Genomic DNA, 14,412 nt, shown 5'->3' on the forward strand with positions numbered 1-14,412 from the left:
GGGAGAGGGAGAGGGAGAGGGAGAGGGAGAGGGAGAAGGTGGCAGTTTTATTGGGACAGTTTTACGGAGACAGGAAGAAAGAATAAGCTAGACACAGGTGAAGACAGAATAAGCCAGAGAATGAGGAGGAGTCAGAAGATTAGAACATATTGCCAAAGTAAGTATGAAGTCAATCAGAGCAATTCTGTCAGAAGCCAAGAGAAGACAGTTTGAATCAGTCAGCTTGGAGAGGAGTTTTGAGTCAGAACAACTGAGTTGAACCAGGCAGCCAGTCAGAGTTCAGAAAGAGCTAGAAAGAGTGAGATTATTCAGAAACAAACTTCTGACATGACAATTACATCTGGCATATAAAGGATACTTTTGTCTTTGTGAAAATCATATGCTTGCATATGCAAAGTTAGAACCTGAGAACTGGCTGAGAATAAATTCAGTAAATTTTATTTGATTTTATTTTTACTTGGTTTCAGAGAGCTGAGCTTGCTGGTCAAGTTTCAAATGACTATAAAATTAGTGATGATTTTTCCCCCCTAAGGAAACTGGCTCCACTGGGTAGAACCATTGTTTTATGATATTGTCATATGACTTACACTGAGTGCCCTCCCTGAGTTCTTTCAGATTTTTAGGATGGATAATGAGGAAGTTCCAACTTTATTCCTGGTTGGTCCAAAACTGTTTATAAGTAAACCCCTAACACGAGGGAGTTGGGGGTGTATAAATTCTGAAGCTGAGCAGATGGGAGCATGGCCTGACTACACTGATCCTTCATGTATCTCTATTATTTAGGTATCCCCCCCCCCTGAAATTGCCCTCTGAGTTTTTAAGCAACAAATTCCACAAATGCTTAAAATTTTAATACCAGTCATTGATACCTCAATGGTTTTCCCAAGCTAAATGCTATTGCCTGATAACTCATATTCTCTATTACAGTATTTATTTTCACTCATTCTGAATTTATTTTTCAATACTTTTACTGTGTATATCATCTCTGCTGTGTGTGTGTGTGTGTGTGTGTGTGTGTGAGAGAGAGAGAGAGAGAGAGAGAGAGAGAGAGAGAGAGAGAGAGAGAGAGAGAGAGAGACACTAATGAGATTTCAGAGAAGTTAATTTAGAACAATTGAATAAAAAATATATATACTTTCTTGTTCCTTTGTTAGGGTTCTCTAGACATTTTAATTCCCCTAAGGGAACTGGGATTTTCTGGTATGAATTTCCTAGTAGATTTCTATTCCAGTTGACAAATCAAGACAGTTCCAGGGAATTTAGTACATTTAATGCTAAGGTCATAAGAATAGCTAATATCATAAGATATTTTCTTATGATAAGTAAGGCTGAGAGATATTTTGTTTGTTTGTATATTCATCATCCTCATGGTATGTCAAGGTGAGAGCTAAAATGTAACACACATCTGCTTGCACTATACTTCATTGCACATGTCTCTACCAAAATCCTATATTAGTGTCTTCATTCTAAGGGTGCTAAGGTCCAGCAGCCAGCAGAGAGTAGTAAGGCTGTACATTGTTCTCATATCCATCTGATTCTCTTTTCACTATGTGATTTTCAACCACACTCAGTACCCAAAATGTTATTTGTGGAGTGACATCTTCATGTAGTTGTTATGTGTGTATGTTATGTACACGTGTGCATTATGTATGTGTGTGTGTGTGTGTGTGTGTGTGTGTGTGTGTGTGTGTAGGGGGTGTGCTGCAGGCTGTTAAAGCTGTGATTTACAATCAGCCAAAGGACCGACTGGAATGTTACATGCTATGGCCAATCACTTAGTTCATAATTAGTGTGTAATTAGAGGTAAAACTAATGCACCTGCAGAGCCAGCCTTTGTCAATAATAATGATTCTTTGTGGATTGTGCCTCTGCTTTCATTTCAATGCCAATGAAGAAGCCAGTAAATAAAGGGGGTGGGGGGCAGATGGTAAGAGCTGACACAGAAAAAAACTTCAGGGAACAGCCTGAGGATTTGTTTAATACTGAAATGTTAATATTGCTTCATTATTTTGATGATGGTAAGATCTGGGCCCCTTTATAACTTTCAAGTACAGGATTGAGAATGTTGAAACAATACATCAGACTTTTATACTTGGTATGTGTTTATGTGTGCATGTATAGGTGACTAGGCACGTGTGGGTTTGCTATGAAATTCACATTTTTTTTTCACCATTCCTGTTTCACATGGAGATGGTCATTATGCTGTAAACCTCACTATAGGAGCTTGAGACACATCTAGTATCAAGGTTTAAAGTAATATTCATGTCTTGGTACCTGCTACCAATCTCCAGGGAGATTGCTATAGATATGGACTGATCTGATATAGAATGGAGTATCAGATATAGGATGGGGAAGGATGTGATGGGAGAGGAAGTCTGTGGTTGGGCAGTTAATTATCCCACTCTCATCTTTCCACACATGTGACCAGGCTGCCAAATCATGCTGTATTACCGGCTTATCTATACCACCGCTGGGGGACAACCTGGCTTGCCATGGGAGAGCAATAGCGCCACCAGCATCCTCAATGTTTATGAAACATTGCAGCCTGGAGAGCTGAAGAGCATCTGGCCTGCCATTGCCTAAGGATCTGCCAGTTCCCTGATGAGGCACATGCTCTTGTTAGCCATTCTAGGAATTACAGTATGAGACTTTAAGCTACCCTAGTGAGGTGGTAAGCTTGTCTTTATTTAAACTTTGATAGTGTATTTATCATTGATTTGGCATAGTAATTTTGAAAATTTAAACAATTCCATTCAAATACTTTGCATTTAGATGACTACAGCACCCCCTAAGATCTTGCTTGTTAGGCAAGTACCTCATTCACCTTATCCTAGGCTGTGCTCTGATGAGGGAGTCTAATTTCTTTAGTATGAATATAGTGATTTCTAAAGGCAGAGATAACTGGTATTTGGCACCATCTATCAGAGTTAAGCAAAAAGTCAGTAAAATGGTTTCAAGTGGCTTTCTTTTTTTTTTTTTTTAAACTTATTTATTATATGTAAGCACATTGTAGTTTCTCCAGAAACCCCAGAAGAGGGTGTTAGATCTCATTATGGATGGTTGTGAGCCACCATGTGGTCGCTGGGATTTGAACTCAGGACCTTCGGAAGATCAGTCAGTGCTCTTAACCGCTGAGCCATCTCTCCAGCCCCCCAAGTGGCTTTCTACTCTGAGCTGAAATTACATAGAAGAAACTCTTATAGCAATATATTAAATCATGATGGTAAAAGAAATTCTTCAAGAGATACTCTGCTAGGCACTACTGGATCAAAGAAGAGGAGTAACACATAGTTTTTGCCAAATGGTATTTAAAACTCACAAGCTGTTAATTACTTTCACCAGGATAAATGGGACACACTGATGAATGGAAAATGGCATATCAAAAGATCAGACTTTGCACCGCTTTGAAGTGCTTTGTGATCCATTAACCTAAAGCTGAAACTTCATTCTTCAAGATTACCTGACATCATAAAAGAGCAATGTGGGAGAAATTTTCAACTTGCCAAATCAAGACACTCAGTTGATGTTTTAGGTGAAGGTTGTTGCATCTGAGAGCTGAAGGAAATCATTTGCAGCGATTCATTGTAAAATAGGACATTAGCTAAGGACTTTGCTCATTTTCTGGCTATTGCTTAAGCAGAGTTACTAATCACCCTGTGGAAGACAGTTTATGTATTTGTGGTCTCACCGTTCATCCCTTCAAGTTCACTGTTGATTCCAACGTCAATCGAATTCATTATTTTGTCAATCTGTGAAAAATAAAAACCATGTTAGAGGATCGTTACGTGCACTTTTATCATTGAATTCAGAAATTGCCATTAAATGCTGCAATCATATATTCTTGGTGCTACTACCACAGCCAACTAAAATTCAGAGACCAACAGTGCAAGATTTAAAGGCAAGCAAACATCTTTTAATTTTTTTAAAAATATATAACTTATGAACTCACCTTTTTTTTTTTTTTTTCATGCATACGTGACCCATTAAGTTAGGAACTATGAAGTCTTTAAACCCAGAAAAAGAAGGGGAGAGGACAGGTTCAGTGTCAAGGTCTATGTTCTTTGTGACCATTCTCCTTCCCTCAGAAGTCATGCCCTCTCACTGGGACAGGTAGGTTTCAGTTTGTGGGTGCAGCTATTAGAGTCATGTTCTAACTGAATGGGTCAAACAACCACAAGCTAGCTGGTGACATTAAAGAATATAGCCACCAAAACAACCTCATTCTCTAAGTTAGATGTTTCAGTGTTATCTTACAAAAAGGTGTTCCAAGCAAGATTGCAGGAGTTAAAAATTTAAAAAATTGATATAGTAATAAAACTATTGGTATGTGGGTTTGGAGTTTAGATTCCAAGTTCTAGATTCTAGCCATCTAAAATCTCCCCATCCTGTATTAGTCACCTGCAGAAAATGGAAGGTTTCAAGAGGACAATGAACATCACTCAAGTGTTCCAATTTGTTCAGTGTGAAAAAAAAGGTGGAGATATCAACTGATTTTTCCCAAACAGCTCAATTTAGAAAGTTGTTATCAGAATCACATCTATTTTTGGTTCTCAGAATACCAAAGTGACCTTATGTACTTCAAAGATAAATCCACTTGGCGTGGCCTTTTCACACAAAAATGTGACATGTTAGGATAAAATATCGATTGAAACCTGTTTCCATTCTTTAAAGAAAGTCAAGAAAAAGCAAGAAACATTTATTATTATGTTATGATGTAATTCTCTTAGGAAGAAATGAGACTGTACGGTTTTATGAGGAGCCTTTATTTTCAGAATAATTCTTTCAGACTTTGCCTCTAAGTGAGGTTTAGAGTAGTAAGACCTGACACTAAAGTGCTTTTTCTGGTTTAATGTGCCTCTGATAGCTACAAATGGAAAATATTAAATGATGTGTGTTTGTCGCACGGTTCTCAAAGAAGAGCCAGGACTGCTGGCTTTTCCGTTAAGACTAAAATCATAAGAATCTGTTTCGAAAATAAAAGATACTTTAAAGAAGGAAGGCATGCTAACAAAAAGTTTAGCAAGTAGCTAAATGACACAGCAAAATAAGATTTTTCTCAAACTGTCAGCCGGCATTGCCTGGTGGGACATGATGGGAGGGTTCTCCTGCACCTCACAGTTAGTTATTACTTCTGCTTGATACCAATTTCTATGGAAACAAAGTGTCCCCCACACATGTAGCAATGTGCTCATTTTTCCACTTGCTGTGAAATTACTGTGTATTATCCATAGAACCTTTCCCTTCCAGTTGGAACTGTATGCATTTATTAACAACACCCCACCCCCCGCCAACTTCAGCGTCTGAAAGATTTTAAAAACTGAAAATCTTTCTTCCAAACTTCATTCAACTCCAAAGCCTACATAAAGAGAAACAAGAAAAGCTGGGCTTACTTCTTCCCATTCAGATGTGAAAGAAGGTGTTCTTTCAGAATTATCTTTGGAACTGCGCTCCGCAGTTGATGATTTGCTCCAGTTAACTCTCGCTTTGTCCTTGGAAGGGTAGGCAATAAGATCAGAATCAGACTTGGAAACATTTTTGGATAAATGCATGTCGATCAGGGCTTTAGGCAATGACCTTATTCTCCCCAGAGTACATGCTCTCTCCACAAAGCCCCCTGGATTCACACCCCACTGGTCACCATTGCGGGATCCACTCCTGGACATTCTTGTGCCAACGATGGTATGGTTCTCAAGTTGGTGGCTTCTTTTGTGGAAAATTGTCCTACTGACCACTTTGGGTTTAACTTTCTTCACTGAGGGCTCCGGGTTGTTTTCTATTGGAGTCTGTTTGAAAGGCAAGGGACTGTTTGCCAAACTGGCTTCATCTGGTCCATCTTCACATGCATTTCTTTTCCCATACAGATGAAATGGATTTTCAGGAGACTCACAGGCTGGAGAGGAGCCATGGAGAAGACCTGCGAATTGCCCGGCATCATACTCCTTCGGGGGTTCATCATCTTCCTGCTGAGAGAGATCATCTGCAAAAAAGGAAGAGGGTCATCAGGATGCTTGCTTACAAACAACTCTGATAGCCACCAAAAAGTGGCAATGCCTTTATGAACTTGTATATGCCTAGGCATTTGATGTATTTATCCATTGTAACACAATAGCTTTAGGAAACACACCTGACCCTATACAGCCACATATCAAATGTGCATGTGAATGTGTGTGTGGGAATGGGCTTATGTGTGTGAATTAAATCACTCTGATACCTTGTAGGGTTCATTTGAAAGACATAAACTGAGGAATTCCAGTGGCTATATATCTTCCCTTCTTGATATGAGCATATATGTTTGATATTAAAGGAGCAAAACTGGGTTTCTCGAAGTGGGGCAACCATATCTTGAGTCTCACAGTTAGTGGTTATTGTGTGGTAGACCATCAAGCTGCCATTATACACACTGACATCCCTCCACATTTCTCTCATCAAATACATTCAAAACCAAAATCCTGGGGGGGAGGGGAGCAGTATATTTAGTAAAAAGTTAAGATTCATCGTCCTGAAATTATTACTTTAAGTATTAAGGTAACACTTTTCAGATTATATGAGTTAAACCAAAGACGTTTTTCCAGGCTCAGCAGAGGCAAGTGGTACATTTATCACTTCACTCAAAAGCCTGACCCTTCCACGCAACTGACGTTGAGCTGTACACAGAACTTGCTCTTTCTCCTCTGAAATGGCGTACCTTCCGACTGCTTTAGATCTTAGCAAGGGCAATGCCGAAAAGAAATCAAAGGAGTATGGTGATTTTTTTTTTATTGCCTTAGAAATGTCTCTAAGATAAAACATAACATTTCTCTGTGATTTAAAATACATTATCTTTCTTTTTAACAACTTGATTGATCATATAAAGAGACACCGAGTAAAAAACGTCTCCAAAGGACTTGGCAAAGGAAGACCGTTTACTTTGTTTTACCGAAGTAATATCAATTCACGGGCATGGCTAAGTATTTGCCAAGATTGACGTTATGCTATACGATAGGCCATGAGCCTGGTCTCCTGAAGTAAGACACAGTCAGTGTGGGGCATACCGACACTACACTGAAGCAGATTGGCTGATTCACACTTGGAAAAGGTTCATTGTTATTACAAGATTCCATCCCCCAAGAGCTTATGAATTAACAAGTGCCATTTAATGAGTATAGTCTACTTCCTGGGCACTGAATGGAGAATTGCATTTGTACCATATCCTTTGATCCTTATGGCAACTGTGTGATCTGGTTATTAACAATAAACATTCCTTTCTGATAGGGAAAAAGATATATAAACAAAATAACAAACTTCCCTGGTTTTGAAACATTGGAAAGCAGAGCGAATCTCAGCTGGACCAGTCAAATCTTGATGCTCTGCTTGGACCCTGACCCTCTGTGCTTCTCTCCCCCTACAGCTGGTAAAAGAATGCTTCTTCCTGGCTCTGAGCATCTTCCAGTCTTCTGCTGGTTCATGGCAGGATTTTCCAAGGAGATCATATTTTCCCACCCAGACCTATCCTATCGGCACCCCAGAAAAGAAGAAAGAAAAGCAACAGGAATTAAGATCCAACAGTTGGAGCAAAAAGCCGTGAGCATCTGTCTACTTCTGTGTAATCTCTATGTTGGTCTTACCACCAAAACTCCATCTCTACGCAAATAGACATCATGTCTAGGTCAACCACATTCTGCATTCCCCTTTCAACAGAGATCATTCTTGATGGAGGCAGAGGTCAGAGTTGGGTCAAGACTCTATGAATTCTTTAAGGACTAGTGTTTATTGCTTCTTGTGTCTATTTGTTAAGAAGTCAAAGCCGACACACAACTTAGCTTGCTGAAGTTTCTGTGCCTAGTAGAAATTAAACTGTGACTCAACCCAAGGTCTAACAGGTTCCAGAATCTACTGGTTGGAATACATATTACTACTGAAATAAAAGAATAATTTAGTGTTGGCTTACTAAGAGAATAATAAGGAGGCTCATATTAGAGAGGGTCATCGCTTTCTTCCTCATCACTATTTTTGGAACATGAGGAAGGCACAGCAAGGGCAGCATTGTTCTGTTTGATGTGTGTGCCTCTTCTCAGAGACAAGCCAATACTAGGAGGACATAAGACCCGCAACCTCTTCCAGTTCATTTTCTCATCCTTCTTCCAGGGTGCTTTGGATTCTCCACTGTACTCTGCAGCATCAGCAGGTGGGTAGATGAAAGCCACGGTAGGAAATGGTCAGAAAAACGAGGAATAAGGAAGTTTAAAATTTTATTTTGAATGTTGCTGAAAAGACTAAAGTGATTTAGTTCGGAAGGAAAATTGAAGAGTGTGAGAAACCTATTATCAGAAAAAGGTCTGTAACTCTTAGTCAAAGGGCTTTCTGATCATGTTAGTTATCTAGAATAATGAGATTTTTAGGGACACTATATTTAAAGTTTAAAGGAGTCTCTGAGTGATAGTTAAGGTTACCACCACCTCAGTGTTTTGACTAAAATGACTGTAATTACAATCTCGAGTGCTTCGTATGGACCAATCTCTTGAGTCACAAACAGCCACTTCCTTAAATGAAAGGCAATTTAGTTCTTAGCTTGTAAGCTTAGCCTTGGAGTAACAGTCCTTAGCATCATGATGGTTGAAAATATGTTTGCCTGGAGTGGTAGAATAGTTCTTGCTTATTTCAGGAGTCAAAATTTAAAGGCTATTCAAATCAAAGAAAAGGAGACATTGATTTGAAACTTGAAGTGTTTGTGTGGTAAACTGATGGCAATTCATCCATCTGCTTAGGTTTCCTGAGGCCCCACCCCTCCCTGTAGCTACACTCTCCCTGTAGCCACACCCTCTCCCTATAGTCACACCCCCTCACTTAGCCACACCCCTACCTAGAACCACACCCTCTCCCTATGGACACAGCCCTCACTCAGCCACACCCTCTCCCTATAGACACACCCCTCCCTGCTCCCAGTCCTTGACACTGACTGCCACTGGAAACAAGCGTTTAACATTGGTGAAAGAGACAGAAACAAACACAATGTGTGATGTGGCTGGTCTGAAAGGCCCTTCTACATTTAACCAGCTGCTCTTCGGAACCTTGCCAGCTGAACTACTGGATGATGAGGTGACAGCCAGCTGTTTGAAATGTAGATTTTTTTTTTTTAAAATATTTTTTAGGGATGCTGGAGTCATGAAATGATCGTAATTGGGGAAAAAAAGATAGACTGTTATACGTAAAGATCCAAGAAAAGACTATCCCTCACTCGATGGGGCCACAGGAATGCACATGAGGCCAGATAAAAGGCAGAGGGGATAGGGAGAGATTGTGAGCAAGTATCATTTTCTGGCGTTTCTGGAAAGGAATAAGGCAAAGCAGAGGTAAATGGGTTTAGACTGGCTAGTGGGAATCAGTTCAGCAGGACAGTCTCTGGCTGCCTAGTGCCTGACCTTGGGTAATTAGAGCAACCTCAGATGTGTATGCCAAGTGATCATGGAATAACCTCAAGTGCTGCCAGGATGAGCTGAAGCTGCCCCAAGTGGAGCAAGGCACCTGGACCCATGAGCTCAAAGAATGCCTATTATCTTTAAAGCCCCCAGTTGGAGGCAGCTTGATGTGTCTCTGACACACGACTGGCTCACATCAAATCCCAAGTTTTCACAAATCAACAGTCTTCAAAAATAAGTTGTGCAGTGCTCTTATTTCCATATCCTGGAAATCCCAGTTGTCAGCAGCATACACCTAAAAGCATGACCAATGGGTGAAGCGACAGACCTGTCTGAGTCCATTGAGCAGTTCTAACAAAACACTGTAACACTACAGCTTATAAATAGCACAGAACTGTTCATTTCCATTCCAAAGGCTAACAAGCCTGATGGAGACACTGGAAGATTGTCTGATGAGGATCTCCACATCCTAGTCCAGTGATAGCATCATCTAACTGTGTCCTTACCTTATAAAGGGCACGAGGGGGTTCTTTTATATGGGCACTAATCCCATTCATAAGGGCTCTAATCTCATCAGCCTCCCAAATCCTTCACCTTCTACTATCTACCACCTTGAGGGTGAGGATGCTGACTTACGTATTCAGCAGGACACAAATACTCAGATCCCAGTAACAAACAGAGCCGCTAGGATGATTTCTGTTGTATGCAACAAGAGAAAACCACGTTTATGCTATTATAATGAACAAGTAGGAGACATTGGTCCTTCAGCGTTTGGAGGATGGCTACTTCAGGCAGAGGGAAGAAGAGAGAAGAAGCTTGGAGAAGTTATCAAGGAAGATCAAATGGCTGTTACAGCTGCAGTGGAGTGGGTTCCCTGTTTTATAAGGAAATATAATATTAATTGGTGGTACTATACATTAAATCAAGATTTTTTTTGACATGGTAACCATAAAGAATTAGCTATTTTATTTTTATTTAAACACCTTTATAAGTACACTATAGAAAGAATTGCATTGGGTTACCTTACATGAAATTTCCTTGCATGAAATTTCAGCAAAGTATATAGATTAAACTGTTTTGATAACTTGTCTTACTTAATTTCACTCTTCTCTTTTGAGAAAGCAGGTATCCAATGCCAAAGTACAGAAGTAAATATGTGTGAATTCCAATCTGATAATTATTAGCACGTCAAAGAATGCCAAAGCCTGTATCTAGCAGTAAGTAGTTCAATCTTTTTTCCACCTTTGCTCCTGATTTTCATCACCTACATAAATATCTGAATAACAATAAATTAAAATATTCATGTTAGAATAAAAATCAATTATAGGACAAATAACTACCATTATAGATCAAACTTTTGTCTATTAGGTCATTCTATTTTTCCTTCAAGGAAAAAGTCTAATTTTAGAGACTCTAGTGCTAGTATTGATATTCATAGAAATGATTGATTCATTTCACAAATACATATGGAACACTTTTCAGTATATTCAGTGGCAAAATTTCTGCAGGAACAAAGGCAGAACAAAACGTCCCTCCTCCTGGCTATTACATTTCAGAAAAAAAAGGCATGACCATAGGGAAATAAGGGACAGTCTCATTTTGGATGGAGTGATGGAGTTAGCATGAGGAGGGAATGAGACATGAATGAATGGACGTGCTGTGAGGTGAGAGGGGCTGTTGTCTTTCTGAGCAGCTAACATCCTGTAGACACAGGACCCAAGTAGGAGACATTGGTCCTTCAGCGTTTGGAGGATGGCTATTTCAGGCAGAGGGAAGAAGAGAGGAGAAGCTTGGAAAAGTTATCAAGGAAGATCAAAGGGCTGTTACGGCTTCAGTGGAGTGGGTGGTAATGAGTAGAGCGGTGAAGGCAAGAAGAGCGCAGGTGAGGGCTGCTGTAACTGATAGACTTTCTGACAGCCTTGGCTTTCCATTTGCTGTTTTATTTGAGTTTGGGCTTTCTTTAGTGATTCTGTTTCTACTCTCATGTCTTGGAAGGTTCTCATCATTTCATTCAGCTTTTTTTTTGTGTTTCCACAGCCTTTGCCAGAGCATTGACTCATGTTCTTTAAGGTCTTTGAACATACTCCATGAATGCTATTATGAAGTCCTGGCCTTGTGCTTCAAGTAAATTGCATTTTTCAGGGTCTGATGCAGTAGGGTTGTGGGCTTCTGGAGGAGGCATTCTTGGATGTTCATGCTTTTGTTTTTGTGTTTCCATGTAGCTGTCTGGATGGTATTACGATGTTGGAGGTGTTATTTAGTGTTGATATCTAGTATCGTCTTGGTTGAGATGAGGTTCAGTTTCTTGGTTGCTGTTGCCCACTATGAATCTGGAGCAGATGTAGTGGCTGTAGGGTCCCTGGTAGAGTGTTTCTGTGGCTCTGTGGGTAACACAAGGGATGGAGATGGGACTAGGAGGAAAATCTGAGAGACACACGGAAAGAGCTAGGGAGACAAGGTATGCATGAAGAGGGGGAGATCCAGGGAGAAAGGAGGGAGGAACGGCACCTGTGAACAAGCAGCCACAGGACTGAGAGCAATCCCGGAGAGGCAGGAAGGATAGCTGGTAACCACCTACCTGCATCCCAGCCCAGTGTGGCTACCGGGAGTCCCTGGTAGAAAGTGGTTCTGTAGGTCGGTGGGTGACACAAAAGAATGGAGATGGGTTAAAAGAGAAGGGAAGTTGGAAACATCTAGGGTGGGGGCTAGGTCTGAAGGAAGAGGGGTGGCCTATGGAATGGAGCTGGAAGGGGAGCAGCTTCTACAGTAACTCTAAGTCTAGAACAACTGGAATGACAACCTAGGGAGACCCTGGGTCTAGCTAATAATTTTTAAAGGTTCCCTGGCACTGTTCACGGCAAGAACAGGACAATAACATAGCTAGCTATTCTTTAAACAAAATCAATTATTTCAAGGTCTCTTATAACATTTCTAATTAGGTTTCCCAGTCAACTTGACACAGCCTAGTCACCTGTTAAATGAGTTGCTCAATTGAGGGATTTTTCAGATTAGACTGGCCTATTCGCATGTCTGTGGGAGACTGTCTTGATTGTTTTTTACTGTAGGAAGGCCCAGTCCACTGTGGACTGTACCATTCCCTATGCAGGTAGGTGGTCCTATAGAAGAAAGTTAGTTAAGCATGATCCTAAGAGTGAATCAGCAAGCAGGATTCCTTTATACCCACTCCAATTTCCTGTTTGACTTCCTTAATTTTCTCCAATGATGGTCTGTAATCTGTAACCTGAAAGAAACCTGTCACTCCCTTAAATTGCTTTTAGCTGTGGTATTTATAACACCAGAGTAAAAACCAGAACACATGTCACCGTGCTTAGACTCAGGAAGGAAACAAACCTCTAGGCATATCTGTGAAGACCCACCTTGGGTGGGGGCAGTATTGTTCTATAGGCTTGAGTCTTTGAATAAGATGGAGAGAGAAAGCTGAGCACCAGCATCCATTGCTCTCTGCTTCCTGACTGTGAATGGGATGTGACCATTCATCCAGTTACCATGACTTATACAACACATTGGACTGGGTTCTCAGACTGTGAGCCAGAATAAACTCTTCCTTCAATAACTTGTCATGTATTTAGTCACAGCAAGAAGAAAAGAAAGTAACACAGTAAACATATTGAGAAGTGGGGTTGTTGCTGCAATAAACCTTAGGACTTTGGAACTGGTTTGTGGGAGGAGTGGAGTTCGGTGCTACAGGAAGGAGCCCTAGAACAGTATGTACAAAGCTTAATGGAGCACTCTAGGTGCAGTGTGGATGATCAGAATTTGGACTGAAATGCAAACCCTAGAGGTACAGCTCACAAGGGGAACAAGATTTCCTCAGGAACTGCCTGGAGACCACTCATACCACATTTTGGCAAAGAACTTGGCAGCATTCTGCCTGTGTCTTGAAAACTTATTTAAAGCTGAATTAAAAAGTAATGGACTAATTTGTTTTGTCTTTTCTATTTTCTTTTTATTGTTTGTGAGTATATCTGTATGTGTACACAGTATACGTATATGTGGTGTATGTGCACATGTGTACAGGTATGCATGCCTCGTGTTAACTGAAAAGCCATAGAAGGATGTCAGGTATCCTGCTTTGGTGTGTTCCATATATTCCTTTGAGACAGAGTCTCACTGAACCACGAGTTTCGCTGTTAGCCAGCAAGCTCCAGCACGTCTTTCAACTCCGCTATCTACAGCGTTGATGTCACAAAGCAAGCCCCAGAACGTCTCTGGACTCTGCTCTCTACAGCGTTGATGCCACAAGTGTGCACATCGCTTTGCTTAACTTTTAATGTGGGTGCTGGGATCTGAACTCATGTCCTTGGGCTTGCCTAGCAAGCACATTTACCCATTGAGTCATCTCCACAGACTCTGAACTCATTAATTTAGCAGAGGAAATTTCAAGACAGCATAACCTTCAGGCTATGGTATGAATACTGCTAATTGTGCTTATCCAGATTACAGTGAGACAGAACAAAAAGGTGTGAAAATACGCAGTTTGGCAAGGAAAAAGAATGTGCATGAGTTTAAAGAGAAAAGTAATAAAAATAGCAAAAGACAGCACGAGAGCAGTAATGAAAGAAAAAGAAAAAAGAAAAACCTTATCAATGTTTAAAAAAAAACTAGGTATCAAGAAATCCTATGGTACAAAAATATATAGGGATACATAGGGTGATATCATAGCAGAGTCCAGGACTGGTCAGTAGCTGGGCACTTGTAGGGATGGAGAAAAGGGAACATCTAATAGAGCTTCCAAACTGTGACATTCAGAAACTGCCATCAGATAACTCAAAGGAAGAAAGTTCCACGCCAAGAAAGATGCTAAGCAACAGAATCTCAGAACTGTCAGAAGACCTTGAAAAGCACACCAACAGCAGGGCAGTGGAGGTGCACGCCTTTAATCCCACCACTTGGGAGGCAGAGGTAGGCAGATTTCTGAGTTCAAGGCCAGCCTGGTCTACAGAGTGAGTTCCAGGACAGCCAGGGCTACACAGAGAATCCCTGTCTCGGAAAAAAA

General features: G+C 40.6%; 1 protein-coding gene across 10 annotated transcripts in view; it reads right to left on the reverse strand.

Moving 5' to 3' along the window:
* Anks1b (ankyrin repeat and sterile alpha motif domain containing 1B) overlaps nucleotides 1-14,412 on the reverse strand; it is a 1,029,892-nt gene that overhangs the window by 458,851 nt on the left and 556,629 nt on the right. For all 10 annotated transcript variants that reach the window (XM_021205751.2, XM_029542211.1, XM_029542206.1 and 7 more), the window contains exons 13-14: nucleotides 5,391-5,977; nucleotides 3,689-3,749 (exon numbers count right to left, since the gene is read on the reverse strand). In XM_021205751.2, coding sequence (XP_021061410.1) covers nucleotides 3,689-3,749; nucleotides 5,391-5,977 — 648 coding nt within the window. The remainder of the gene's footprint in view (nucleotides 1-3,688; nucleotides 3,750-5,390; nucleotides 5,978-14,412) is intronic.

Source organism: Mus pahari, chromosome 9 (assembly GCF_900095145.1).
Source record: "Mus pahari chromosome 9, PAHARI_EIJ_v1.1, whole genome shotgun sequence".
In the NCBI taxonomy this organism is placed as follows: Eukaryota; Metazoa; Chordata; class Mammalia; order Rodentia; family Muridae; genus Mus; species Mus pahari.